General features: G+C 41.7%; 1 protein-coding gene across 2 annotated transcripts; it reads left to right on the top strand.

The window, feature by feature from the left end:
• Positions 1-2,261: 2,261 nt before the first annotated feature.
• TMEM273 (transmembrane protein 273) lies at positions 2,262-27,747 on the top strand. 2 transcript variants are annotated; one of them, XM_074830852.1, is made up of 6 exons: positions 2,262-2,374; positions 9,211-9,261; positions 10,039-10,149; positions 12,325-12,349; positions 24,582-24,608; positions 25,431-27,747. In XM_074830852.1, exons 1-6 carry the CDS (start codon positions 2,323-2,325, stop codon positions 25,474-25,476), a joined length of 312 nt encoding a protein of 103 aa, XP_074686953.1. In that variant the 5' UTR covers positions 2,262-2,322; the 3' UTR covers positions 25,477-27,747. The 2 variants fall into 2 exon arrangements, with proteins under 2 accessions (XP_074686953.1, XP_074686954.1); XM_074830853.1 differs by lacking the exon at positions 2,262-2,374 and adding an exon at positions 2,951-4,171.
• Positions 27,748-27,814: the final 67 nt, after the last annotated feature.

Raw genomic sequence — 27,814 nt, 5'->3', positions numbered from 1 at the left:
CCTCTTTCACCAGGATATAGTCTCCTGAGAAATCCTTGTTATTCATATAACGTATAAATCTGACATTACTCCCACTATTTACAGGTCGAAGGTAAAAGCAGAATTAATTAAACATATATATCCTGCCCAGTGGCCAAATGGTGGAGAGTGGGCAATAGAGGGAAGGCTGGTAATGATGACTATGCTTGAAACCACATTTCCCAGTTTGGTCAAGAATCAGAATAAACCTACTACAAAGCGGGATTTTATTAAGCCTGTCTTATTCTGATCAGTGCTTTTCCTCACTGGAGGTATGCTGTGAATGAGACTAGTGAAGCATACATAGTCAGCAGTGTGCAGTCAGCTAGCTGAGCTATCTAAAGCATTTTGTGGAGAAGTAGCAATGGAATAAACCAAGCAGCTTTAGAGAGCTCAGCCAAATACTCAGATGTTTAGTTACTTCTCTGAAATGCGAGAGTCCTCTGAGACCACTGACTCAGGCCAGGGAAAACAAACCAAACAAAACAACAAAAAAAAGAGAGATACAGGGGGAGGGAGATGAAAGAAGGAAAAGACAGAGTTGACATTCATGTTATTCCTTCTCGGGAACCTTGGAGCATGGGATCTTTTGCATCAGATGAAACTCATGAGGTATGAAAACATTGGGGGTTTCTCATGAGGATCCTGATATTTTCCATCCAGCTGGTACAGAGATTTTTGTTTGCTTGGTTTTGGTGTTTTCAACTCTGATCCCAGAGAGAACCAGGAACAGTGGAAGAGCAAAAATGAACTACACACACATGCATGTGTGCATACAAACACAAACAGTAGGGCAAAGCATTAACAAATACTTTCTATCACATCTACCACAATCAGTCAGTTCTACCTATGCTTCATAGAGCAAAATAGGCCAGGAATTAAAGCCACCTCAGAGGGTACATGGGTCAACTTTATTTATATTTTTAGTGCCTCAAAAGTCTTATTTGTTGACTAACACTGTTCTGCTTACCCATCCACAAACACCTGAAAATCATAAACATGATTTGCACTCACTGCTTGTCAGAGCAACTAAACATTTGTAAACATCTTGCCCATTTGCAGTCATTTTTCCATGAAGGTGGCCATACACATGCAGTCACCAGCATTCCTTATGGACTACAATGGTCCCATTAAAAACAGACTTCTGGAAGGAGGGCTTTACAACTGTAATTTCCTCAGCAAGACAGATGTTTCCTCCAGCCTTAAGATGTGAGATTCTGCTGAGACCAGTTTGCTCGGACATTCCCTCACCAACAGTAGGAAAAAGAAATATCCAAGAGTTTTCTCTCTCACTCAAGATGTGTTTCAGATTGTTTTGATTGGAGTATATAAGCATCTACATGAGATGAAGATACCAGACAGCAAAGGACTAATCTAAAGCAGAAAGGTACATCAAGAAGCAAGTGGTAGAAGCACTTCCAGAGACCCCTGCTGAAAAAAAATGAGGCCAATGTTCTGTTTTCCCCTCTGAAGGATGGGCCTGAAATGAGTTGGGAGGAATGGTTTCCCTTAGCAAAAAGCATTAATATTTACTTGTACCTTTTGCTGTCATCAGTTTTGGAACAGGTTAACCTGTTTGAAAAGATGAATTTTCCTGAAGAACAGAAAAATCTGTTTTTCACTGTGGTTCACAGAATAAGCTTGACTCCTATCAGAAGCATCGTCTGCTAGTAAGTTCCTGCTTTTTACGTGCTACTACATTAAGATATTTTTCCTAGGCAGAAGTTCTTTTGCAGGAACTGGCTTGCAATGGTTTTGCAGCCATGGTGAGATTCTTCCACTCTGCTCCTGAAAAAGCTGATTATGAAAGGGAAATGTTCAGCCAAGTACTCCTCTCTTCAAAATGTTACAATGACATTCATGTTGAGTTCAAAAAAAACGTGGCAACATTGAGAGAGATTGCCTTAGAAGCTTCTCCTTCTAAGACAGAAAATCCACTTGCATCTCCATGGATTTAGAAGACTTCAGCAGAGACCAATTCATTGTGGTAGGACTTTTTTAAATTTTGTTAAAATAAATGTTATCATTTAAAGGTCCCTTAGAGAGCAAAACAGCTGAACTAGGCTGTGACCGTTGGCTGTCTAACTTCTCCACAGGACATTTTCAAGTGGGGAGTTTATTTATGTCTTGAACTTAAACCAAAAAAGGGAACTTCTCTTCGCAAATGTAGCTACTCAGGATGTGACTGTAGTTTCCCAATATAGTCACGTGGCCTGCTTTAGGTTTGGGGTTTTTTTAAAAGACATTGCAGAGAACTAAATTCAGAAAATTTGGGTGAAACCACTCTGTTGTTAAAACGTCACAATGTCCTTACTAACAAGCTGGATATCAGTCCTTATGGCATTTCTTCTCTTACGTAAGTGATCTATCATATTTCTTTTCCATCCTTTTTGAGAGGTTTTTTTTTCTGAGCTTGGTGGGGTTATTTCCCAGTCTAACTGTATTTATGGTGTTAAAACTTTGTTTAGAACTCTGTTCCTTGGAGAAAGAACATTTGTTGAGACAGTGGGGTATTTTTCTGAGTTTTCTAGCTAACATTTTCTAGACTCAGTGTTAAGGGGTCAGCTGTGCAAAATCCAGAAGACACTGTGAAGTTAAATACATCCACCATCTTTGCAGATGAGATGGCAGAGCTGCTGAGCATCCTGTTTGGCACAGCATAGTAGAGTATAAAGAAAAAGTTGATCTGTGTGCATGCTATCTGCAAGCCAGTTTTGGTCTCTGCGACTCTCCCTTACAGGACTTTGATGCTCCTGACTCACGCTGCTTCTAATGCTTCCTGCCAGCCCAACGCAGGGCTTTCTCACAACTTGCCTCTTACTTTATGGTTGCTCACCTCCACTTTGTGCAGGGAAGAAATGGGGGTCATGGATAGGACGTGTCATCAGGGGTCATATTAACACTGGGACTAATGGGGACTAATGGGGAGGATGGAGCTGGCAGCAACTACAAAGACAGATGTTTACATGGGTTACTGTGGTCTCTGAGACATTAGGCAAGGGGGCAGGCACCCTCTGGTGGCAAAAGCCCCATCTTTACCTAATGAACACCTCCCACACCTCCCTACTTTAGGCAGAAATTCATAGAAAACCATCATCTACACCTGGGGAATCCCACAAGGGCAGATTGCCTCACCTGAGGCATGCAGATCAGCTATTCTACCTTGCATCCACTGGAATCCGTATTTCTGGAAGGAAATGGGAGACCTGCTTACCCAGGATATGGAGAAGGCTGAGGAGCTCAATGACTTTTTTGCCTCAGTTTTCACCAGCAAGTGCTCCAGCCACAGTGCCCAAGTCACAGAAGGCAAAGGCAGGGACTGAGAGAATGAAGAACCACCCACTGTAGAAGGACATCTGGTTTGAAACCATGTAAGGAACCTGAAGGTGAACAAGTCCATGGGGCCTGATAAGATGCATCCACGGGTCCTGAGGGAACAGGTGGATGAAGTGGCTAAGCCACTATCCATCATATTTTAGAAGACGTGGCAGTCTGACAAAGTTCCCAGTGACTGAAAAAGGGGAAATATAACCCCCATTTTTAAAGAGGGAAGAAAATAAGACCCAGGAAACTACAGGCCAGTTAGTTTCACCTCTGTGCCTGGCAAGATCATGGAGTAGATTCTCCTGGAAACTATGTTAAAGCACATGGAAAATAAGGAGGTGATTGGTGACAGCCAACACAGCTTCACTAAGGGGAAATCGTGCCTAACAAATTTGGTGCCTTCTGTGATGGGGTTACAGTGATGGTGGTTAAGGGAAGAGCAACTGACGTCATCTACCTGGACTTGTGCAAAGAATTTGACACTGTCCCACATGACTTCCTTGTCTCTAAACTCGGTGGGTAAGGAATTGGCTGGATGGTCGCACTCAAAGAGTTATGGTCAATGGCTCAATGTCCATGTGGAGAGCAGTGACGAGTGGTGTTCGTCAGGGGACCAGTGCTGTCTAACATCTTTGTTGGTGACATGGACAGTGGGATTGAGTGCAACCTCAGCAAGTTTGCTGATGACACCAAGCTGTGTGGTGTGGTTGACATGCTGGAGGGAAAGGATTTGCCATCCAGAGGGACCTGGACAGACTTGAGAGGTGGGCCCATGCAAACCTCATGAAGTTCAACAAGGCCAAGTGCAAGGTCCTGCTCATGGGTCAAGGTAATCCTATGCACAAATACAGGCTGGGCAATGAGTGGGTTGAGAGCAGCCCTGCAGAGAAGGACTCGAGAGTAGTAGTGGATGGAAAACTGACTATGAGCCAGCAATGTGTACTCGCAGCCCAGAAAATGAACCTTATCTTGGGCTGCATCAAGAGAAGTGTGGCCAGCAGGTCGAGGAAGGTGATTTTCCCCCTCTACTCCATGAGACCCCCACCTGCAGTACTGTGTTCAGCTCCGGGGCCCCCAGCATAAGAAGGACACTGACTGGCTCGCATGGGTCCAGAGGAGGGCCACAAGGATGATCAGGGGGCTGGAGAACCTCCCCTGTGAGGATAGGCTGAGAGAGTTGGGGTTGTTCAGCGTAGAGAAGAGAAGGCTGTGGGGAGACTTTATAGAGGCCTTCCAATACTTAAAGGGGGGTCTACAGGAAGGATGGAGAGGGACTTTCTCAGGAAGCATAGTGATAAGACAAGGAGGGTCTGAACTGAACTGAAAGAGGGTAGACTTAGATGAGATATAAAGAAGAAATTCTTTACTGTGAGGATGGTGAGGCACTGGAACAGGTTGCCCAGAGAGGTTGTGGATGTCCCCTCCCTGGCAGTGTTCAAGGCCAGGCTGGATGAGGCTTTGAGCAACCTGATCTAGTGGAAGGTGTCCCTGCCCATGGCAGAGGGGTTGGAGCTGGATGATACTTAAGGTCCCATCCAACCCAAATCATTCCATGATTCTATGATATCTGGTCTTGCTTCAGCTTCTACAAGCAAAGGTATCCATAGGTCTACGGCAGTGCTTTATCCTCTTGTAGTCCTTCTCACAGTACACATAGGAATTTGTCACTCTCACTACCCTTTTTTGTTGACCCTTCAAGATCTTTGCACCTTCCTGTAGACACTTCCAGAGTCCAGAGGAATGGAGACTGTCCACAACACAGGACATGGGTAACCAACCATTCTTACAGATGTGAAGTTAACAATGACTGCTCCCTAGTTACTGAAGAGTTATTGCTCAAAAATCAAATAACACAAGTCCCATTAATACAGTAGCGTTTGCTTAGAGCACAGAGATGCAGACTCAAGAGCAGCAAGACACAAGGCACTTCTCCATAGATAGAAGGAAAATGCATCAACACACCTCCAAGTGTTGTATGGATAGGTGCAGCCAATGGCAAATCTATAAGCCTTGGATGGAGGGGTGCCTGGAAAGGACTAAATGTCAAAAAATTCCTGTCTCCATGTAGGAGTGATTCCTGTCCTCATCTATTACTACAAAGAAGGATTTTGACTCTAGTCTGAGGAAGGAACCAATTTGCCTGGATGTTAGTGTCTATCTTATGAAATTTACATGTAGCTGGGAATTTTGCTACACTAAATACCAGCCAAAATACCTTTATTTAATAATGGCTTTCAGGAATGGTTTCCAGCAGGATCATTGCCTGTAACCTCTTTATTGTCATGGGTATTCCTTATGTGACTCTGGAGTTGCTCAGACTGTAAGCCATCCCTTTTTTCCACCCTACCTCTGAGTTTCCCAGATACTTGCTTCCTTTCCCATTTGCTGCCCCAAAGATGAATGGCACTGAATCCCTGGCTACTGCAACACCACAGAACCAGCCACTATCTGTTGCAATGAGGAGAAACCTGAGATGGAGGAGGAAAGGGAGAAGAAAGTCACATGGAAGCAGGAGGGAACAGAAGCAAAGAGACTAAGGCAAGTGCTGAGCACTGAGAAAGACAAGGCACATGTTGCTGTTTATCAACACAGGTTATGGCTGTGAGTTAGTTGTTCACAGTATCTTGTAAGGTGGGGAAAGTGAGCTCTGATCTTATGACCAAATTGTGTTCTGCACCATTTTCCTCACTGCGCTGACCGACAGGCACCGTGTGAGCACAGTTAGGTAGCAGAGGGCACAGGGGAGAACAGGATGTCCCTTGGTATGGCTCAGAAGATGTTTTTTGCTTAGCCCAGCTCCATGCACAGCAGGTCTGATGAGGTCTAAGCCTGCCCAGGGATTCACTGAGATCACAGACCAGGGTGTCCCAGACTGGTGTATTTATTTGTGGGTCCACCACCTGGTCATAGATGTACCTTGAGGGAGGTAACCGTACTGACAGAGGACTGCAGTGGGCAGTCAGAAGCAAAAGCTTCCTCAGCTGCATGCCTGGCTCCAGCATAGCCAGCTGAGCCCAGCTCCTCGGGCAGGCGCACACAGCAGATTCACACTTACTTTTTCTCCATCCCCCCACCTCTGTAAGACCCGTCTAGTCTGTAGTCTCGTCTCCAGACTTACTGCCAACAGCATACACACAAAAACTTTCCCCCACCAGTTGGAGACACAGTCTGTGCCTCCTGACAACCTCCCAGTGCTGCCAGGGCCCCAGGGAGCACATCTCTATTATAGTGCCAGTTGCACACTATGCCTGAGCCAGGCACACAGAAGAGGTGAGAAAGCATCGTCAGCTGCTTCAAGACCCTTTGAAAAATGATCCATGAGTCACTTAAGTATAGATATCAAATTAATCTGCAAGGCTCTTCTACCCAGAAGCAAATATTCTCCAAGTCCAGAGGGTTTGTTCAAGGTGTGGGAGTTGGTCTAAACCCAGTATACAGAGACAAGGGGTCAGGAAGCTAGCACCAGGACTGGAGCGCTGCAGAACGTGAGGCGACATTTCTAACCCCTCTGTACCAGGAGGTTAGTGTATATCCCCAAAAGATCTAAACTGAAGATGGGATCTAGGTCAAACAGCAACATGTGTGTATTTGACTTAGTCAATCCACTTTTTTCCATCTAAGAAGAAACTGAAACGAACAGAAGCTGACTATCTAATACAGTCCTCAAAAGCAAACGGTATTTAAGCAGCATCCAGTAAATGATATTAAACCTTAATTAAAACCATATTGAAAGTATGAATTGAAAATGTTCTCTCTAGTCCTGTGGGTTTTCAGAGATTTCCCTTCCTCCCTTTTTAAAAAGAAGAAACTAATAATTTAATCTCAATATATTAAACTGACCTACATAAAATATTCCATGTAAAATATTATTTCTGTCATAAAACACATAATCTGTCACTGGTTTAATTCCATTAGAAAGCATACATTAAGGTCTATGTATTATGATCATTAGGATAATAAAAGTAATACAATATTACTTTTATTATGTTTGAATTTAAAACATTCTTCATATGAGCCCAAAGAATAATTAAGGGGATGGAAGAAAGGGGGTTTTTTTTAATTTATAATGAAATAAATTCACAGGCGAGAGCAAAGAGACTGGTTTTTAATCTGGAAAATCAGGAGCTATGCTTTTTACACCCACTGTTTAGTCCTATCCTAGACTTTTTTTTTTTTTTTCTAATTTCCTTCTCTTTGTAACTTTGACTTTGGTTATTTAGTATAGCCATTTTTTGTGATCTTATCTGCACTTGGATTCCCCATTCCTCCCAACACCCTTCTCTGAGTGTCATGGGGTTTTTGGAGAGAAAACTTTTCTGCTTGCATAAAATAAGTTTCCAGACATTTTAATTATGAAAAAAAGTTTGGCAAAAAAGGACTTTCAGCTCAGAATTATAGTTCCCAAAATACACTTGATTTAAAACTCAAGGTTTTTTTAAGCTCATCTCCAGATTTTTCAAGCTTGGTTTGTACTTTACGAAAATCTGGGATTAGAAATGTGATTAAGACCAGGAAATAAAAACAAATCCGTTGTGAGCCACCCAATATATCAGATTTTTCTGACATAACCACAGAAGCCCCAGAGCCTACACTCGGCTCAAGAGAGAGTTTCAGCAGTCTGAAAAGCAGACACAAGACAGATTTCTGTAAAGGTACCAAAATGGCTGGTTTTGGAGTGGGAGGACTATACTTCAAGTTTAAAAGCAATCACATTTCTAGCATTCATTTTACTGGACAAGAAATGAAAGCACAGCCCCCAAAACCTCAAGAAGACAGAATTGTTTCTCCACAAGAAGTGGAGGAGAGAGAGGAGAGGCGAGCTGGGACTTACAATGTTGGACACATTCACAGTAGGAAAACTGGATGCATTTAAGACCTTAAAATTCCACTTGAGTTTCAGTCAGATGATACTCCCTCACAATTCCCCACTACAGTAGGGAATGCCTATGAAAAGACGATGCTGCATGCAAAACAGCTATCTTCCCGCCAGGTCCCATATGTACTGTCACTCAGGCAGTGGATTGCCTAAGAGCAATAGCTGCAGGAGAGGACTTCATGTTCTTCCTGAAGCATGTACAGGAGACAAATTTCACAGCATGCTGTTTTGAAATGCTGGAGTCATATCTGCCTTTAAAGCCTTCTCATGCTCCAGACACCTCATGCAGCTATACATCAGTTACGTCATTTGGAGCTACTTGAAAAGACTTTGGTGGAAATATCCTTGCATGCCCATCACTGAAAAAAACATTTGAGTGTACATTTTTAGCAATTTCAGCTCAGTGGCTTTATGGAGAAGGGAAGGGCTGAGAGCATGTCCTTTTGATGAGCAGGGAACTTGGCATGGGAGTCTCTGTATAGGTTGCTTTCAGCTCATAACATTTCCTTGCAAGAGGAAACGACTCTCTTCTCTGCCAGCAATAAATCTCATTTTGAAGACTGCAACTACAGACAGGATTGGAACTCATGTTTTCTGGAGAGGGGTGCTATGGTATGTCATATCCTCTTTTGTTAGCAGGTCTTACTAACTTTACTGCATGTGTAATCTTTTCCTTGATTTATAGCAACTTCTCTTGCATACAGCTGTCAGGCTTGCAGTGGGGAAACTCTGGAATGGAAACAGTGCTAAGACAACATAAAATTTTAAAATTGTACTTCCTATTCTGTCCAAAAACTGGCACGTGGTGGCCACATTCCTAGGATGTCTTCATTAACCTGACTGATACACTTCACTACTCCAGGAAGCCTCAGATCCTTTCTTAAGCTTTACCAGGATCAACTATCCCCTTAGAAATAGCCAGATAAGGCATTCTCCTTGAATATAGAGCATTCTCCTTGATATCCTAACAGGCTAAAATATTTCCATTGCAGATTTTTGGAGAGCAAAGGTCAATGCTTCTGGAAATTCAGAGGAAGAAATAGGTAAGTTCATGGTGAGATTTTCACTTCCAGACAGGAAGTTAGGGGCAAAGCAAATATAACAAAAATGAATGTGCTTAGAAGACTTTATGTACTTGTTATGTGTAGAAGGTCATAATCCGATTGCACGTTTGCACTTTGCCTAGCACAGCAGAATGCTGCTGTGTGACTGGGGCTTTTAAATTACTTTTAGGTAAATATAATGAGCATAGGAAGGACAGAAGCTGCCACACAGATCCTGAACACAGTCACCCTCCTGCCTGACAGATGAAGGTGGACTCTTGTAGAGGCACAGTGATGCAAAATCACAATATCATTCATAGTTTACACTTAAAAATTCTCCCGCTTCCTCCTAGTGAAGACTTACAGAGGCAGAATAGTCAGGCAGGGCAGGAGGCTGGGGAGTGGGATGACAGGATACAGAGTGGCAAGGGAGTGGGGATGGGGAATTCACTTTGGGGGAAAAGTAGAGCCCTAGCTCTAAAACTCAGATGAGACCCGTATACGACAAAGACTGAAGTTGTTCATTTTCACAAAACACTATTGAGCCCCTTACCCACAGGTTCACATATTTTCTTGATGTGCAGGGGGTTGAAAGAGTAGACTTTTCTCAGCTATCTAGTCTGGCTCAGCATTGTCAGGCCCTGCTGAAGAAGAAATACAATTTTCTTTTTTGGGGGGGGGTGCATTTAAAATTTGGAGATTATGTCACATCTGAAACACAAAGACTGTATTTATTATTTAATGGTGTATATCACTGACTTGTTTTCAATTTTTCAGATTTTACATATGTTATTATAGGAGTTACTCTGGGAGCATTTCTAGCAATTGGTTTTGTAGCAGTAATAATCTGCATGATCAAAAACCAAATGATTGACAATGTCTTTGGAGGTAAGAAAAAATACTCCTGATTTCTTATCCAGAGATCTAGATCTCCTTATGTTCTGATACAGCAGATCTGAGCTTCAGTGTTAGGAATTGTGTATGTACTACAGCTCTGGTTTTCCTTTGAAGAAGTATTTTAAAAGTGTCTGAAGTGCTGGAGTCCCTCGAACTGCATAAACCCACATTTCAGTATAACCAACTCTTTGGCCTTACACGAGCAATAGAATTCACTTCAGCAAATTGCCTGGATATCTTTTAGAATGATTAATTTCTAAAACAAAATTGTGTCTATTCAACATAAGTTAAAGAGCCTGTTGGATTTGAAAGAGCCTGTTGGATTTGCAGGATGGGCTGCCATTCTTCCTAACCAAAACTACTATTTATTTCACTGATTCAGGACTTTTCCTTCAAATCCAACTGCCTAACTCGTAAGATATGCAGTTTCCATCAGCGTATGTAGCAAAACTCCCTATAACTTTTCCACTGTGACTGGTTTTCAATCTGTTACAGAAAAGCATGTTTTCATCTGAAACAGGCAAAAGCTCTTTGATCTAACATCTAACTGCTGGTAGAAACAACTCCTTTTGACTTTAGATCGGCAGTTTACAACCCATGGTTCTGGATTCAACCAAAACCTTAAACTGAATAACGCCCATCATTTCAGTAGACAGAAGTTAGTGACAGGCAGAAATTGTCACATGGGCCTCCCCAGAGGCAATGCTGGTCCCACAGCCCTCCATCGTCTGCACAGAGCCTCTCTTGTCAGGACTCCAAAGTGCTTCACAGGGCATTGTAGAGCAAATATCGTGATGATTTCTTCCACTGCTGAAATACTGCTGTTTGTGGAATGAAGTAACAGCACACAGCAACACTCAACTGCAATTAAGAGCTAGAAATAAAATGCATAGCAAATACAATAGCAACAGATAGTGGCAAATGAGGAAATGCAAAGTCCTAACAGGTTGACCGGAACATCGGTAGAAGCTGTTCTTTTTTGCAAAAAAGAGTCCTGGGACTTTGCTAAGGCGAATCTTTGCAACATACATTTCCTTGTCAAGAGAGGTCTGTACTCAGTAGCACATGAAAATTTGGCTTGGAAGAAAACTGTAGCAGAGATGGAAGCAATTAGGCAATCTCATTAAATATGTGGGGAAATAATCCTTCCTGAAAGAAGAGGGACTGTAACAAGAGAGTTTGGGGACTGAAAGCATTGGTCTCTGTATGGCATCTCCATAGTGAATTTCAAAAAAGCACCTTTGCAGCTCTGGTTGCATGCAAAGTACCAGCTCATGCAGTCTACTCTTAAAAACAGAGAAATTCTGATAAATGTAGCCATTTTCCACCATGGAATGAGTCACACATTAAACAATGTAAATGCAGTGAGACAACTCGGTCAGTCTGCTACAGCACAGGACTAGGAGCTGCTTGTCCATCTGCTGTATCCAAAAACGTTTGCTTCTACGGCTAGTTCTCTGCATTAACCTTCACGTGACAAATGAGAGGTAATTTTCCAGCATCCAGGACTGTCCAACCCTAGAAGTCAGCAGTGCACCATGACACATTTCAACAGTAGTCACAGACTCTTGCTTAGTAAAGAGGAGAGCAGAGTGGTCTTAACTATTAAACTTGAAGTGGACTGAGCTCTCTGGTCCCAATACTGCCATGGTGAACTCAGCCTATCAGTCACCACCCAATTCCATCCTATTTACAGTAAACACTGGTCTTTTAAAGGATAATTTTGCAAATAGACTCCCCAGGTACCCCATGAGGATATGAATGACAACGTAATGCCACTTCCTGAAAGACAAATGGCTGATGGTTTCTTTAGTGGCACTACATAGCAGGCCTAAAGGGAAACCACTTCCTCCTTATTCTCATCAAGCATCTGCCCTCAAAGTTGTTGCTCATGACACTCCAGGGATGTGCTACAATCAAACTCAAATAGCCAAAACATTAGCAAAGATACAGCTCTGAGAAAACTGACATAAGATATTCCAGCTGGAAGAATCAAGAAGCGCTTTAGGATGGTTGCATTACACTACTAATTATCAAAGAGTTTTGCCTCAGAAAGGATGGCTAGATCTTTACCAGCTGTAACTATGTTCTCCTGGTCGCATCACGGCCTATCACCCGTCTGTTCCTGGTTTCTTAACTAACCACATTTTCCTGTTCTCTCTTTAGAGTCAGATGGCAAAATGGATAGAAGGTAAGACATTGCCCCCTGTGTTTTCTGAGGTGGTGTGATACACAAACCATTTAACTCCTCTCTCTCTCTCTTTATGCATGATGCTTCCCCACAGCTGTGATTTGAATTATAACACATAACACACATGCAAGCCTGTAGAGGACCATGACACCCAGTATATCTAGCAGATCTGCATGGAAAAAAGAAATTCCTTGTAACAGGGTTTTGACATTTCAGAAATAGGAAAGAAATCCCAGCAGGCTGAGATTCTTTTTAAAAAGAAAATCCTTTAAGCTTTTTTTTTTTTTTTTTTTGGTTTGTAACGTGTATTATAATAGCAGACTCATTTAAAAAAAAGCATTTTTAAGGGATGACAACCAAAGGCCTTGTTTCAAAAGTGCTGAAGTTGGATGTTTTTTGACATTTCTAGAATTTTTCCACATTTTTTCTGAAACAAATCTTTACTGTATTATCATATATTCACAAGCCCTTTAGATTTAAAAAAAAAAGGAAAAAGATGTAAACAGGGATAAATTGATTCATCACAGATTTCCCAGTTACCGTGTCTGTATCTCAGTTCTGAGAACTCCCTTCACTCTAGGCTCTTACAGATCAAGGTCATGCAGTGACCATTGCTGCTGGAAGGGATTAATTTTTGCCCTTCACCTTCCTTCCCCTTTCCCAGAAACAGGAAGACCATTTTAGGTTTTGAGCATCTGACGGGTTCAAAGGCAGAAGAGGCAGTGCTAGACTGCTTAGGCAATGGCCACTCCTCATCTCCTTCAAGGACAGGCATTGGGGTAGAGATGTACAGGAGTGGGGACTCTGGACTGCAAGTTATCTGTTGGCTCATGGTAATCTACACACTTTTTTGTGTCCCTCTGAGACATTTTATTAGTGACCAAAAAAACCCAAACATTAATTAATCAGCATTTTCATGAACTGAAGGCAACAGCTGTACTCAGTGACCTAAGAAATGGCTTTGGACTCTCTCAGAGAGCTGGATAGAAGGATGCCCCCATCACAGTCTTTCCTCATAAAGAGAGCACAGCATATGTAAACACTCAGTTGAAGATCAAAGCAAGGGCACCTCTTGCAGCAAGTACTACAATGTTTCGCCTGTCCAACTGAGAAGGACCCCAGCCATGAAGCATGTTATTTTCCCAGGGAGACAGTTCCCCAGCCTAACAGGGCTAACTGCCACAAAACGTTTCCTTTCTAGAAACACAATATTCACTTACAAGACACTGACAATTTCTATGTCTTAACCTAAAACAGATTAGGACTAATATATGGCCAGAAGAACAAACAGAATACCCAGTAAACTTTCTAGTGTATTAAGGACAGTATAGACAGAGCAATGAATGGGAAGGGCATAAGAAAGAGCTAAGCTGAAATAGAGAAGTCAGAGAACACAGTTGAGAGAAAATGGAATAAAGGGAGGAGAGGGACAAAGACAAGATGAGACACAGAAGGCAGCAGATTTACTGCCTGGGCAAAATGCAGATGGTATGATCTATGAACTGCTCCACACTGGACTCCTCCTCCTCCCCTTGCTGTTTATTATGTGTAATATTTTCCTTCAGAGACAGTTTGAACATCTATGATACCATCCTCTGATCTTTCTATGGGAAGTGACTGACTTTGTCATGGCAGCAAAATTTAACATCTTTAATGATGACCTTACATTGACCCCTTTGATGATTCCTTGTCCCAGTCTACAGGCGTTTCCTAACATCGCAATACACAAACTCTTTGCCTTAGAGCCACTGTCATTGACCAGTGAGAGAAGCTGTAATTCCACAACGTTTGGGGCAAAACTATTTATGTTAAATATTACTTTATTCGATTAAGTAGAAAACAACTAGAAATCCACCATTGCTTCTTAATCAGTTGTACTTTTCAATTCTACTGTGGCAGCTGGTAACTTACTAACAAATCTTTGTTCTCATTCACTTCAGGGCATCTATGTATTACTCCTTGGTGGCTCATTAAGGGATTCTATAATGCAGGTGTTATGAGGAAACAGTATAGCCTTCTACTGGTCTTGAGGAAGCTTCTGACAATAGAAATACTACCAGATCCATAGCAAACATTTAAAAATGCCCCTATAAATTAATCCTTAGTAGGATTAGTGAAACACAGATAGCTTTGTGATAGCATCAATTTTTAGCAAGGAAGTATATACTTGTTTTATAATCAAAGCTTTTATAAACAAAGCTATGTTTTTCCACATCTCAGATACTTGATGCAGAACTAGCTTAGCTAGTTTTGCACCACCATTCTGCAACCCAAGCAATCTACTCATAGAAAATCAAAAGGAAATATAGCATACAGCAACATACTTTTTTATCTTTCCTCCTAACCTTTTTCATGTTAGGGCCTTTCTAGATGGTAGAATTTGTGCTGACATGTTAAACTGGCCTATACCTAACGGGAATATTTTAAAGGTTGGAAATGGACCTTTACAGAACAAGTAATAGCTGAAGTATGGGGTAAACTTCCATAAGACTTTCACCCATGTTGGCATCTCTTCATTGTAGGACCAAACTTGACTCAAGAAATGGGGTTATATGCCATGTTTTGGCTTCCAACATTCTTCACCTAACTGGTTGAGGTTGTATATCTCTGAAAGGAGATGTATGGGAAGTAGCCATTCTTAACAACGGCAACCACAAAAAAAAATCCCTGAAACCCCACAAACACAAAGCCAACACAACACCCCTCCAGTTTATCTCCTGGAGCATCAAAATATTACATGCTGAGTACTTGCACTTTACAGTATTATAAATACTGAGGAGAATCCTCAAGAAAATCCAAGATGTATGTTCATTATTATCTGATCTATTTTTCCCCATAGGTCATTAGGGATAATTTCCCATTTATTCAGGTCACCAGAGAGACATGTGATAATTAGGTCTAAACTGATTTTCACAGAATCACAGATTCTAGCTACTTGCTTCAATTCCCTGGGGATTCTAATTCATGGTGCTTTTAGGCCAGTGGCTAGTCCTGGAAAAGCTTTTGATAAAGCAAAGTCCATTATCTGAAATCACCTGATTCTAGATTTATTCCAACCAATAATACAGCCATCCTGAAACCCTCAGGGATACAGGCAACCCGAAACCTTCAGTGATAATTAAGACACTGCCCTTTAAGGATCAGAGAGGAGAACTGGCATTTCTTCTGCACCCAACTTCATTTTCTGCTTGACCAGTGATGATTATTAGTATTTGATCAGGAAAAAAAACTCAACACAACTGATAGAGCACTCGCCAAATTCACCTTCAGCCAAATTCTGTTTTAAATTTCCCATCATTATTCCCACAAGCACCTTAAGCTACTCAGTAATTTCTCTCCCTAGCTGGCACATACTGTGAGTGGGTGTCACCCAGCACAGTAACATCACAATCGATGGAGTTGCTCAGCCTTGTACCAGTTGAAGGCCTTGATGCAGATAATCTTCTTTTATGCTAGAACCCTGATTAGCTGGTACTGACCCTAACTAACATGTTCCAAGAACAGGTTTTCATGAAAATCAGGAAGCATTCTGATGTGTGCTCCTTGGTATTTTCCCAAATACTTAAAACAGAAGTGTTTCTACACCCACATGACACTGACAACTCATTGTGAAATAATTAACAGCATTTACCCCTTTATTCAGTCAAGTATATAATATCAAGATTTAAACAATCAGTTCATAATGGGATGCTCTTAAACTCAATGGGATATTTACTAACACTTGAGAAGAGAAAGAGGCTTGAGGCAAGCTTCTGTCAGCTAACAAAACAGTAATTTAGATGTCAACTGACAATTATTTAATGTCCTCCTTTTTAATTAATAGCTCATGTCAGTTTCAAATCCCATCTTGGTGTAAGCTTGGTAAATTATAATGCCTAAAAATTTCATGCAAGTTTAATGTATTAATAAAAATGTCTGGGCACATTTAATGCTAGCAATATTTTGAGTTAACTACAGTGCACAGCAGCCAGATTTATTTTGACAGAGGGAGGCAAAGAAAGAGATACAGAGACAAGGAGAAGAATGGAGAGACAGAGAATGTTTACTAAAAAGGAAAAGGTACATATTTTAAACCTGCTGCAAAAGCAAAAAGGAATCTGTTGCCTCAACACATCCTGGGCAACAGCATACACCAAAACTCCCCATGCCACTCACTGGGTTCTATGTAAATCCTATAGACTCCCATGTAAATCACTCAGCAGGAGATCAAGTTTTAAATGCAATACACAAGTCATTCTGATGTTTGATGGAGGAGCTTGGGAGCTGCACTGGCCAAGTGCATCAATGATTTTCTTTTGCTACCCAAAGCAGCATCTAGATGTTCTCTTGTATTTTCCCACCTGACTTCTTCTAAGGGACTGACTTTTTTCCTTTGGTCGACTATGCTTGGGAAACACAAGGTACTTCTGAGAATCAGAGCATTCTTTAGGCAAATGGAGGAGGGCTTGTGCTGTTATTGCACCTTGAAAGCCTCCGGTCTCCTCATTCTTTAACTCTAAAATGGTGTCATGGATTACATAGGAGGTGAAATCATCCACTTGGAAAATACAAACATCAGAGACGGATGGCATGGCAAGAAGACTAGGTTTGGGCAATCATATACAAGTTTGAATGCTGAGCTGCAGTTTCTGCCAACTAGCAGAACACACCCAGCCTAAATATTTGAGCCAAAAACGTTCTTCCTAGTATTTTGTCATGTTCAGGTTTGTAGCCAGCTGCACTGACATGCAGAGATAGTGAAGAGGATCTGATCTAATAATTTCATAACCCTCAAACAGGTTCAAAGTCCGATAGAAAGAAAAATCTCCTTTTTTGGAGAGGACAGCCATCCTTTCTGATCTAAATAGTTCAAATCAGTCTGTAATACCGTAAACTGCAAATGTATCATTTACTAAACAGGAAACCAATCAAGTAGACATGAGACATATCACTGATACTATCTGCATGATAACTGCAAATGAGACACACCACCTGTCTAATCACCAGAGTCTGAGCTCACAAATAAACTTAATTTGAGACCTAGTTTTGATGCTAGGGTACTTGAGAAAGCCACGAGTGGGAGCCTTTGGAAAATGGGCCCAAAATTTACAAATCAAATCCATAAGTAAACACACATTGAAAGAAAAGAGACTTTGGCCTTGTCTGAACATGTCACTGGAAGAGTGGTGCACAAGCAAAAAGGATCAAAATCTAGAGCGCAGCTTGCGCAGGACACTGGACACTGAAATGCATTGCAGCAATTCGGATTCTGCATCACCTATTCACATGTAACAACATACATTCAGTCTGCAGCCGGAGAGCGATACTGTCTCACCTGCGATATCTGTTTAAGACGCAAGCACATACTGCTGCTCTACTATAGCCAGGTTCAATGGCAAAAGTACTTGAAATAGCATGCCAAAAATAATTCTGCAAAGGAATTATTTTTATCCAGTTCCTAATCAGAGTAACTAAGACGTCTTCTCATGGAAGACCTTTATACAAAGAGAGAAGGAAACAGGGACTGATATTGGTTGTTTTAAGCCATGCTACAGCAACTTTTGTGACTTTTAATTACTTTTCAGTGAAGTAATTCCCTCCTGTGGAAATATGTCAGAGTTGGAGACAGATGTTTTCTTTGCACTGACCTGACTTTAAGAGGACATTTTTCCCAGCAGTAAGGTATCTCACTTTTCAGCCTGGAGGTACCTGGAATGAGGTGTTCATTCTCCACATTTCATTCAAGCTGTGGCCTTCCTGCTAAGACCCCCATTAAAAAGTTGACATAGGATTTGTTTGGAAAGCTTTGCAGAGGGAGATGAAACCAATGACTCATTACACAAAATATGTGACCACTGAATTGTCTATCACTGCAGAACATTGGAAAATGCAGATGGATATGAAGAAGCACACACTTCCCTAGGCATAAGGGGCTTTCTTCATCCCTTGTCTGTAGCCTTCAGATGTCTGTTTCTTCCCATGTGGAGGACTAGAAATGGTGGTGCTTATACAATATAAAGTATGCCACAGCTCCCCTCATACCTTGCAGACCACTGCTCTTGGACAAACTGACTGCATCCCTGTCCTTGTTTTGTGCTGTCTGAATGCACCCTTTGGCCTTGAGTCTTCATCTTCTACAGTACCATTCCTGTGTATCCCAAGTATCTTCTGGACTTGCAGAGGCAGCAAAACTGAGTTTCAGTGCTACAGTTCCTCCTTACAGGAGCTGTGACCAGTTCAAAGTAGCACTTCTCATGCATAGTCATAAAGCATCTTGCAATAACAAAAGTGAAGCATCGAAGGGAAAAATTTAGCCATACCCTACATGCACCCCTGCTCTCTCTAAATCCCCAGTTATCCAGACAACTTCCTGGATTTCTTTAGTAATCCTCAACTTCCTTAGAGCCACTGAGTTGCCTGCATCTGTCTTTGTTCTCCTAAAACAAGCCTCTTTTTTCTTTTCCTCTCACAGGAATATGCCTTTTAAACTATGATAATTATTGTCATCTTCTTGGATCTGGAGGAAATTAGTCATGTAGATTCAGCAGAATCTTTGACATCTCTGGAGTCAAAGACTTGAATCTTTCACTTGCCAGTCTTTTTTTTTTTTTTTTTCCCGAAGCAGCCCTTGACAAGGTCTTTCATTCTGCCAGCTAATATATTCTACAAACAATACAGTCGTCAGATAAACATAAAGATTTCATAGAACTACAGAATCATAGAAAGGCTTGTGTTGGAAGGGACCTTAAAGACGATCTAGTTCCAACCCCCCTGCCTGGGGCAGGGACACCTTCTACTAGACCAGGTTGCTCAAAACCTCATTCAACCTGGCCTTGAACACTGCCAGGGAGGGGGCAGCCACAAGTGCTCTGGGCAGCCTGTTTCAGTGTCTCACCACCCTACAGTAAAGAATTTCTTTGTAATTTCTAATCTAAATCTACCCTCTTTCAGTTTAAAACCATTACCCTCATCCTACCCCTACACTGCCTGATAAAGAGTCCCTCCCCATCTTTCCTGCAGGCCCACTTTAAGTACTGGAAGGCCACTATAAGGTCTCCCTGGAGCCTTTTCTTCTCTAGGCTGAATAACCCCAACTTTCTCAGCCTGTCCTCATCAGGGAGGTGCTCTAGCTCCCTGATCATCTTCATGGCCCTCCTCTGGACTTATACTGGGGGCCCCAGAGCTGGACACAGTACTGCAGGTGGAGTCTCGAGAGAGGAGTAGAGGGGGAGAATCACCTCCCTTGACATGCTGGACACACTTCTCTTGATGCAGCCCAGGATACAGTTGGCTTTCTAGGCTGCAAATGCACATTGCTGGCTCATAGTCAGTTTTCCATCCACTACTACTCTCAAGTCCTTCTCTGCAGGGCTGCTCTCATTGCCCAGCCTGTATTTCTTGATCCATGTGCAGGACCTTGCACTTGGCCTTGTTGAACTTCATGAGGTTTGCATGGGCCCACCTCTCAAGTCTGTCCAGGTCCCTCTGGATGGCATCCCTTCCCTCCAGCATGTCAACCACACCACACAGCTTGGTGTCATCAGCAAACTTGCTGAGGGTGCACTCAATCCCACTGTCCATGCCACCAACAAAAATGTTAAACAGCACTGGTCTCAATACTGACCCCCGAGGAACATCATTCGTCACTGCTCTCCACTTGGACATTGAGCCGTTGACCATAACTCTTTAAGTGCGACCATCCAGCCAATTCCTTACCCACCGAGTGGTCCATCCATCAAATCCATGTCTCTCCAATTTAGAGACAAGGATGTTGTGCAGGACAGTGTCAAATGCTTTGCCCAAGTCCAGGTAGATGACAACAGTTGCTCTTCCCTTAACCACCAACACTGTAACCCCGTTGTAGAAATAAATTGTTAGAGGTTTACAAATAGGGAAAATCAGAGCCAGTAGAGACACCTAGCCTCCTCTATGATCTAAATAACCCTTGCAAAATCAATCAAAAATGATCCCTTCGTGGTCTGCTTTGACTGCAGAGCCTCCCTTCACATTGCCACCATGGTCAGATATCAGTAGTGAACAACTATCAGGAGAACAGGAGTGGAAGACAACTTGGAGGGCTACAGTCCTCTTAGGCAGAAGTGCATTTGCACTTCACTAAGAAGCAGATACCACCTGCACAAGATGAGTCTGTCCCTGTTGATACACCAGAGCAGGCCTGATTCCTTGCTCAACACTGTAGGGATTAATGGGTGGCTAATAGGCTGAACGCTGTATTCACTGCCTTAGGTTTTCTCAGTATGTATCCTGGGAACTGAGTTTAATGAAAAATATTTAAAAGCTGCACAAATGCCATAATAATGCACACTATTGCAAATAAACAAGTATGAACAGAGATGGCCTAAACAGCTTCAGGTGTGTTTGTGTAAATATTAAAAAAAAAGAGCAAATAATTTCAGCAGAAATGGCTGTCTCAACTCCTCGCACATACACATTTGCAGAAACAAAATGTAAATACCCGTTCTGTGTTGAGGCAATGGTCACCTGTGACTAGAACAGTAAACTGGCTTTTCTACCTGGTTGTGTTACTGTCCCGTCTAGCCGAACTTGTTCTTCTGAACAACCTTGGACAAGATACTTTGGCTCAGGTTACCCTTTCCATAAAATGAAATTAATCTTTATACCGCATAATTCAGAACTAAGGACACTAAGCTTTGCACTGTGCTGGGGACACTAGGCTTTAAAAAGCAGCACTAAGACATTCTGTAGGCACTTCCAGGCTCTCAGTTCCTCTTAGCACCATTCCTGAATGGAGGAAATACTTCATATACAGACACATATGCACATAGAGACAGTTTTTTATATATATATATACACATACATATAGCCCAGACTGTTAGGGTGAGATTAATTCATTAAACCCGTTTCCAGGATACAGCATACTTCACTGATGCCAGCTACCAGCCTGACAGGCAGAGCCACGCTTCTGGCTATTTTTTGCTTCTCTCTGGCCACTCTCCACATTCCCTGAGAGAGCATCTGGCCCAGGATGCCTGTGCTCTCTTCAGATCTAGGGGCTGCATTTGCGGCTGACCTTTTCACAGCTGCCAAACAGGGAGGAATCCTTACTTCTTCCTACCCCTCTGCACAACTGTTTGAGGCTAGCCTTGAATAGCTCTAAATCATTTGATTGTAAGAGTTGGTCCCAAACCTGCTGAGTCAGGAGAATGCTTTCCTGGTAATATTCAGACACCTGTCAGAGGCAATTCCTTCCACAGTCATCGTGGTCTCTGCTGGCAAACTTGCTGGTGCTGCTGATTCCAGCAATAAATGAGTAACTCTACCTTTCCCTGTTGTGAGTCTGGATAAAAAAATAAAAAATGCTTCTGGAAGAGTACCCTCTTCACTCCTGTCAACAGACACCAAGGGTAACTCAAATATTAGATGCCACCATCCTGCTCCCAGGCAGCTCCCGTCTGCCATGCAGACTGAGTAGCTCTATGTTGACTAGAGCTTGTCAGAGAGGTGACAACATGGGATTAGCTAGGAATGAAAGCTGCTATCATAGCTAAAGGACAGCTTAAAAACAAAACAAAACAAGGCCTCCTGATGCAAGAGACTCAGAGTGACACAGGTCTTAGTCAGAAAAGAACAGCATCAAATCAGAGCTCCTGCATATTCCAACTCACAGAATTTCCTGTATCTCATTGAATTTCTGGACAAGTTCACACTAAACATATGAAAAAGGAATCACTAATTTCAGATGGACTCCTAGGAGCCTTTTTTTCAGTGACTTCTCAGAAAATAAGATTATTTATAGATTCTATTTTAAGATCACATATATAGTCTGTCAGATCATTTTATTTCGGTTCCCTGACCTCTTACTCTCCCAGAGTCCTGCCTTGAAGGACCTGATATTAGTAAAGATAATTTGTTTTTTCTTGTGGTTGTCGCCTATGACCATGCACCTCCATATTCCATGTGCACTTTACAGCCTAGTGTCAGAGAGCAAATAGCAAGCTGAAAGATATGAGCAAGTATGACACAAAGCGATGCTGACTTCTACCATGTAGGCTGCAAATGCTTGGGGATCCATGGAGAATTTCTCATGGGTTCACAGAAGTTTATGGGCTTAAAGGCTTTCCATATGGGTTTAAACTGGGCTTAAAGACACTTCACAGAGGCCTAAGCTTCAGTTGAAAATTTGTACAGACTTGTAAATGGAAAAAGACAGAAAACCACTGGCTGAAAAGTAACTACGTTATTTTTTGTGCATTAAAAACAATACCTGGTCCACTCCCAAATCTGATTTACTATATAGACATTGAAATACTTGTGCTGGCACAGGAGAGGTGGAGGAAGGGGCTGGGAGCTGGAAACAAGCACTGAAGAATAACTATGCTTTTAGGTGGAAATGCTGTTTTTAAAGTTTGTGAACTGGTTCCTTTGAGTGAGTTTCCACGAATCCCTGGAGGAGAGCAAAGTGTGGGACCAACAGAGTATCCCATCTCCAGAGACAGTCCTGCTCTGCTTCCCCTCCCCTCTCAGTGTAGCCTCATGTTTTGGTCAGGCAGTCACGCACCTCCACTGCCTCAGGGAGCTGGCCCTGCCAAAAATCTATGCGGTATAACAGAAAAATCATTTTCAGAGAGACCAGGCTGTTCAAGGACATCTAGCACAAGGAAAGTAGTAAAATATTACAGCTGAGGTGCTGGGGAAGGCTGGACCATCCTTTCCTGCAGCAATTGGCATTGTCAACAGTGGGAAAACCACCAGAGAACATCAGCAAGAAAGCCACTTTCTTTAGGTGACTTATTGATTATGTTGGGCTACATGGAGAAGAGCATTGGCCTCCCAACCAGTCTCTTATTTGCTCTTTTTGTACGCAGAGGATTGAGTTTTTTAGGATTAGGCCACCAACAAGCAATTATTTAGGAATGGTGCTGAAAGACAAGGCCCTTCCCAGCAGTTCCCTGACACCCTCTCCTCCGACACAGGCAGGGGAAGCGATCAGGTGAGCCTCCCTGAACCTAATCCATTGCTGAATCATTCCAGTTAGCTCAAATCATTTTGCACTGGCCTTGTTCTGCACTAATTTGTTGTTATAGTCAGAAGAAGAGGGGAGAATTGTTGTTTTTTTAAAATGGCTACAGTTCCAGACAGGCAGAAATTTGTGTAACTTAGTTCACATGCTTAAATCTGTGTTATTTTGTGTGAAGAAGTTTTGACAAGTTCATAAGCACAGTCCATACCAGGTCCCCTGATTATGTTTTGAAATGCCTCTCCTTCCTGGGAAAGAGCTGCCACAAACTGTGTGGAAGAAGCTGAAAAATATTGCTGCATAACCATGACATCCTGGGTAACATCAGAGCTGTGTCGCTAAAAGAAATTCCTTCTATCTGTGAAGTGCCAGACCGGTGCAGGCAAAGAAGGGCTGAGACAATCCCTGGGTACCTCCAGTGTGGTCACCAGCCTGCAGGCAAGCAGGGTGGCGGGCAGGTACTGGCTAGGTGCTGGTGAGCTTCCCTTCTTGCACTTCAGCAGACATCTTCTCTGGATGCCCTGGAAGCTCCCTGGGGGCTGGGCAGAGCAGGCACCATGGGGACTTGCCTGTGAAAGCGCTTCAGGAAAATGCAGACACTACCACTTTATAGAGCTATGCTGACTCACCCCAGCCCCTAACTGGAGAAAGAAATAAGGGAGGAAATTGGAGCAGAGCAGAAAAAAATCCCTCTGATTCCAGCCTATATATGCCTCACCATATGGTCTCCCATGGACTGTATGCCCAGTTCAAATTAGAAAGGTGAGAATCAGGCATTAACTCTTTCTTACAGACACTAATGGTTAGTGCAGTGAATTTCACATGAACAGAAAATTTCAGCACAGCTTTCTAAAAGACACATGTGACAGTTTCTCTCAGAGAAGGGGAAAAGACTGAGGCAAATTACAAGAAGCATGTCCCTGCCTGCCAAATCTCCTGTGAGTTCTTCCTTTAGCAGTGTCATCAGAAAATGCTTAAGTAGTATCAAAGGAAAGGGACTACAATGCATACCATTTACCAGTGGAGTCATGAGATCTAATATAAACAAGTTGAGGGCTGCAAGGCAAGGAAGGATCTTATTTCCAAGCACTGACGCTAGATGGAGTAAAACTGAATAAAAGATTAAGAGCAGTGAAGAAAAAGAAGAAAAGCTCCTGCATTTTCCCAACTCCTAATGTGTTGCTTCTTTGAATGCTCATCTTTGATTACTGCTCTGAAAGTCACAATTAATATCTCCCTCTCTATACCTTGCAGGTCAAACATGGGATCAAGCCAAAACAGGTACGTTCTGGAGGAAGGAGGAGTCTGGTGGAGCAGGGAGATGGAATGACAGTACTAGGCAGAAACATAGAAGTTGTAAAGGCACATCCACCTAGATAAAGGGAAAGGTCGCACAGCAACAAAAACTGTGGGATTACCCTGAGTTCCTACTAACAGCCCAGATCTGCCAGACTGCTCTGCATAGCCTAAGGCAAGTAATTCACTTGCCTTATCCTCCAGCTTTCTAGTTTTATACCTGGAACACCCTAACATAAGGCCTAAGCATATTGCAAGGCTGCCTGACCTATGCAGCTGCAGTGCAGCTGCCCCCATATTAGCAGGTACTCCAAGTAGTAAGCTCTTGGAAAGATCCAACCACAGTATGGATCCAGGTGCCGCTCAGCTGCTCCCAACTCATGGTGACAAGGCAATACAGGGAAGCAGCCCAAATGATGATAATCCACAGTCTGCAACACGGGAAGCAGTTCTTATAGTAAGATGCTGCCCTAAAATGCATTGCTTGCTGCCAGTGGATTCCTACCTGGCAGTGAAGAGGGCATCTGGAAGTTACCACAACAGCCAGAATCATACATTTGTTCTGTTAATTCACTTAGAAAAAACAAATATCTCCAAAGATACAAAGAAACACCTACAAAAAGAAAAATTAATTGGGAGGAAATTCATGAATGTAATTCCAGCAGCTCCATTAATAATTTTCTAGAATTCCTGTAATTTTTACCACGGTATCTCCCAGCTCAGCTTTTACAATGATGCAATGGACCATTCCAGGTAAAACCAAAGCCAGAAAGTTATTGTTAACCTGTGATGTTTCTTTCTTTTCAGAGACGACATCAATGTACTAGAAAAACAAAGTACAAATGATCAATAATCCTTTTGCAATCAACAGTTACCTGGTCTGAGGATCAATAGAAGTCTCTTGTGCACAGGCAGGAATCTAACCAATACCAATTCCTTTCTTTGTTCTTTAATTGAAAGACTGATTGATTGGTTACAGGAAGAACTTATAGTGCATGCTAACTTCAATCACCTGTACACAAAAAGCCTGCAATCCCCAACAGCATGGATATGAAGGAAATGTATGAGGAAAATAAAATAGATGAGCTGTGCTCATTAATAGATCTTGTTTAGTCTGCAATAAGTATATGATTGGTTTCTAAAATCAATTGAATACAGGGTAATCAAAAAGGTAGCAATACATTTCAGCAGCAGAATTCATGGTCATGCCCATATTTTAAGTTAGGCAAGTAATGACTGAAGTAACTTTAAAAATCATTAAGTTGAGTTTGAAATAAAACAAGGCTTCTTAAGTTTCTCAGGAAATACACATTTTGTGTTAATATGAAAACATTTCATTCACACTAAAGTTATATCTTTTTTAGCTCTAGGACTGATGTCTTTTGTTTAACTGTAGGTGGTAATTTCAGCCATTTAAAATGAATTATGGTAATTTAAAATGAAAAAATCCTTTTGGAGTAATGTTTCACATGTTTTTAGAACATTGAAATGAAAACAGTTTTGTGTACTCAAAAACAAAGTTTCTGGACATCTGAAACAAAACATTTCATGTCAACATTCTACAAACAAGCTAATTGTACATTTCCAAAATTCACCCATCCCTATTTTTTTAGTATAAAACAATGCACTAAGTTCAATCAGAATTTGTGATAATTTCAGTCTCCCAGCCCCTTCATTCTTGTTCTAGCCTTACATATTCTGTAGAATTTGATTTCATCAAAATTGCTTTGCCTGGCTCCAATTACAAGCTTCTTAAGTGGGAGTGACAATAAGAAAAAATAGAGCTTTGTCTCAGAACATTTAGAATAGTTTAAATGATTTTAAATGTTTTAAACCAAAGTTATTTTGTACGCACATCCCAGCTTTTACCAAAGCTGTGAGCTTGTGGCTTTGGTCTCTGTTGAGAAAATAATGCTATAGATTCTATTCTGTTTGCTTAAATCCACTTCTTTCAAGAATGCTTTATTATAACAGGTATTGGCATCACAAGGTGCAAGAAAAGCAGGAAGATTTTTGTATTTCAAGCCAGGCTTTCCTTTCAGCTTGTGAAGACAGGTCAGCAAATGTCAGCTGTGGGAGCTCTGGGAGCATTTGGCTAGCAGCAATGCCACGCTGGGCATCCTCTGCTGTTCCTATGGCTTCTCTCAGGAAACCCAGCAGGATTCAAAGGCTTGAGAGGCTCACATAGATGGCATGCATGACATTAAGTAATATCACAATATTTCACAGGCATAGCTGTTAATGTCGTAGCATTACAGAGTGACTCCAAGCAAAACATTACATTAATTTATTGCAACTTACAAATAACCACTAGCCGATCCAAAGACCACAAACTGTAAATTAATTGGATCTGCCTGAACTTTTAGCTCAGGCCAATGTCTATAGAGAAATGGATTTTTTAATCTCTCATCTAACATGCATCCCTAAAGTTAACTTTTAGGTCAGTGTCTGCTCTTAGTTATGCTATGTGGCAGATCATAATACAGGAAGTTCCTTTCAGTTCTTCACTACTGTAATATGGCAGAAATTGTTCAATTTAAAAAAAAAAAAAAAGGCAAATGTTAGACTGAAGTCCAACATAGAAATTCTATTAAGAATTTCTATTATTAAGAAATATCACTTGAAAAAATCATGGAAGCAAGGGCCTTCCATCCAATAATCAACTTTCAGACTGTGAAGAGCTGCAGTTAACCCCACACATTAAAGGCAGAGCTGATGTGCTGAGTCAGGGACTTAGAGCCAACACACTGACAAAGCATAAGAGCAGATATATCAGAATTTTGTTTCTATGAAGAATAAGCTACCGTACTACTTGTAACTGTAACTGAAAGGATTTGAATATGTGAATATCACCTTAGCAAAGCAGGTAGTTTTCCAAATGTGCAAAGGAAACTGGATGGTAATTTTTCTGCACGTTTTGAACAACAAAATGTAAGGTTTATTTTCAGAGTAATTTGACATATTGGAATAATTTCCCTGGATTACTAGCTGTCTGTTACCCAATTCCGTAACCCTGCAGTTCATTAACAGCATTTGCTAATGGATAAACTAAAGCAGTAATGTGATACTTGTAAGTAATTGTGTGTGTGTACATGTATAAGTGAATAAACCATCTTGTAAGGTATCTGTTAATTGATTTGCTTCCTTTAGTACCATTTTAATTAAGACTTGGAACACAAGAGAGCATGTGG

Source organism: Strix aluco, chromosome 7, assembly GCF_031877795.1.
Source record: "Strix aluco isolate bStrAlu1 chromosome 7, bStrAlu1.hap1, whole genome shotgun sequence".
Lineage (NCBI taxonomy): Eukaryota > Metazoa > Chordata > Aves > Strigiformes > Strigidae > Strix > Strix aluco.
This window is presented reverse-complemented; position numbering and strand designations above follow the sequence as displayed.

Excerpts from the sequence above, each read along its gene's own strand:
- TMEM273 (XM_074830852.1), top strand. The coding sequence starts at position 2,323 with ATGTCCTTACTAACAAGCTGGATATCAGTCCTTATGGCATTTCTTCTC. Across the intron at positions 2,375-9,210 it reads TATGGCATTTCTTCTCTTAC|ATTTTTGGAGAGCAAAGGTC; the intron begins GTAAGTGATCTA and ends TTTCCATTGCAG. Across the intron at positions 12,350-24,581 it reads GATGGCAAAATGGATAGAAG|GTCAAACATGGGATCAAGCC; the intron begins GTAAGACATTGC and ends TATACCTTGCAG.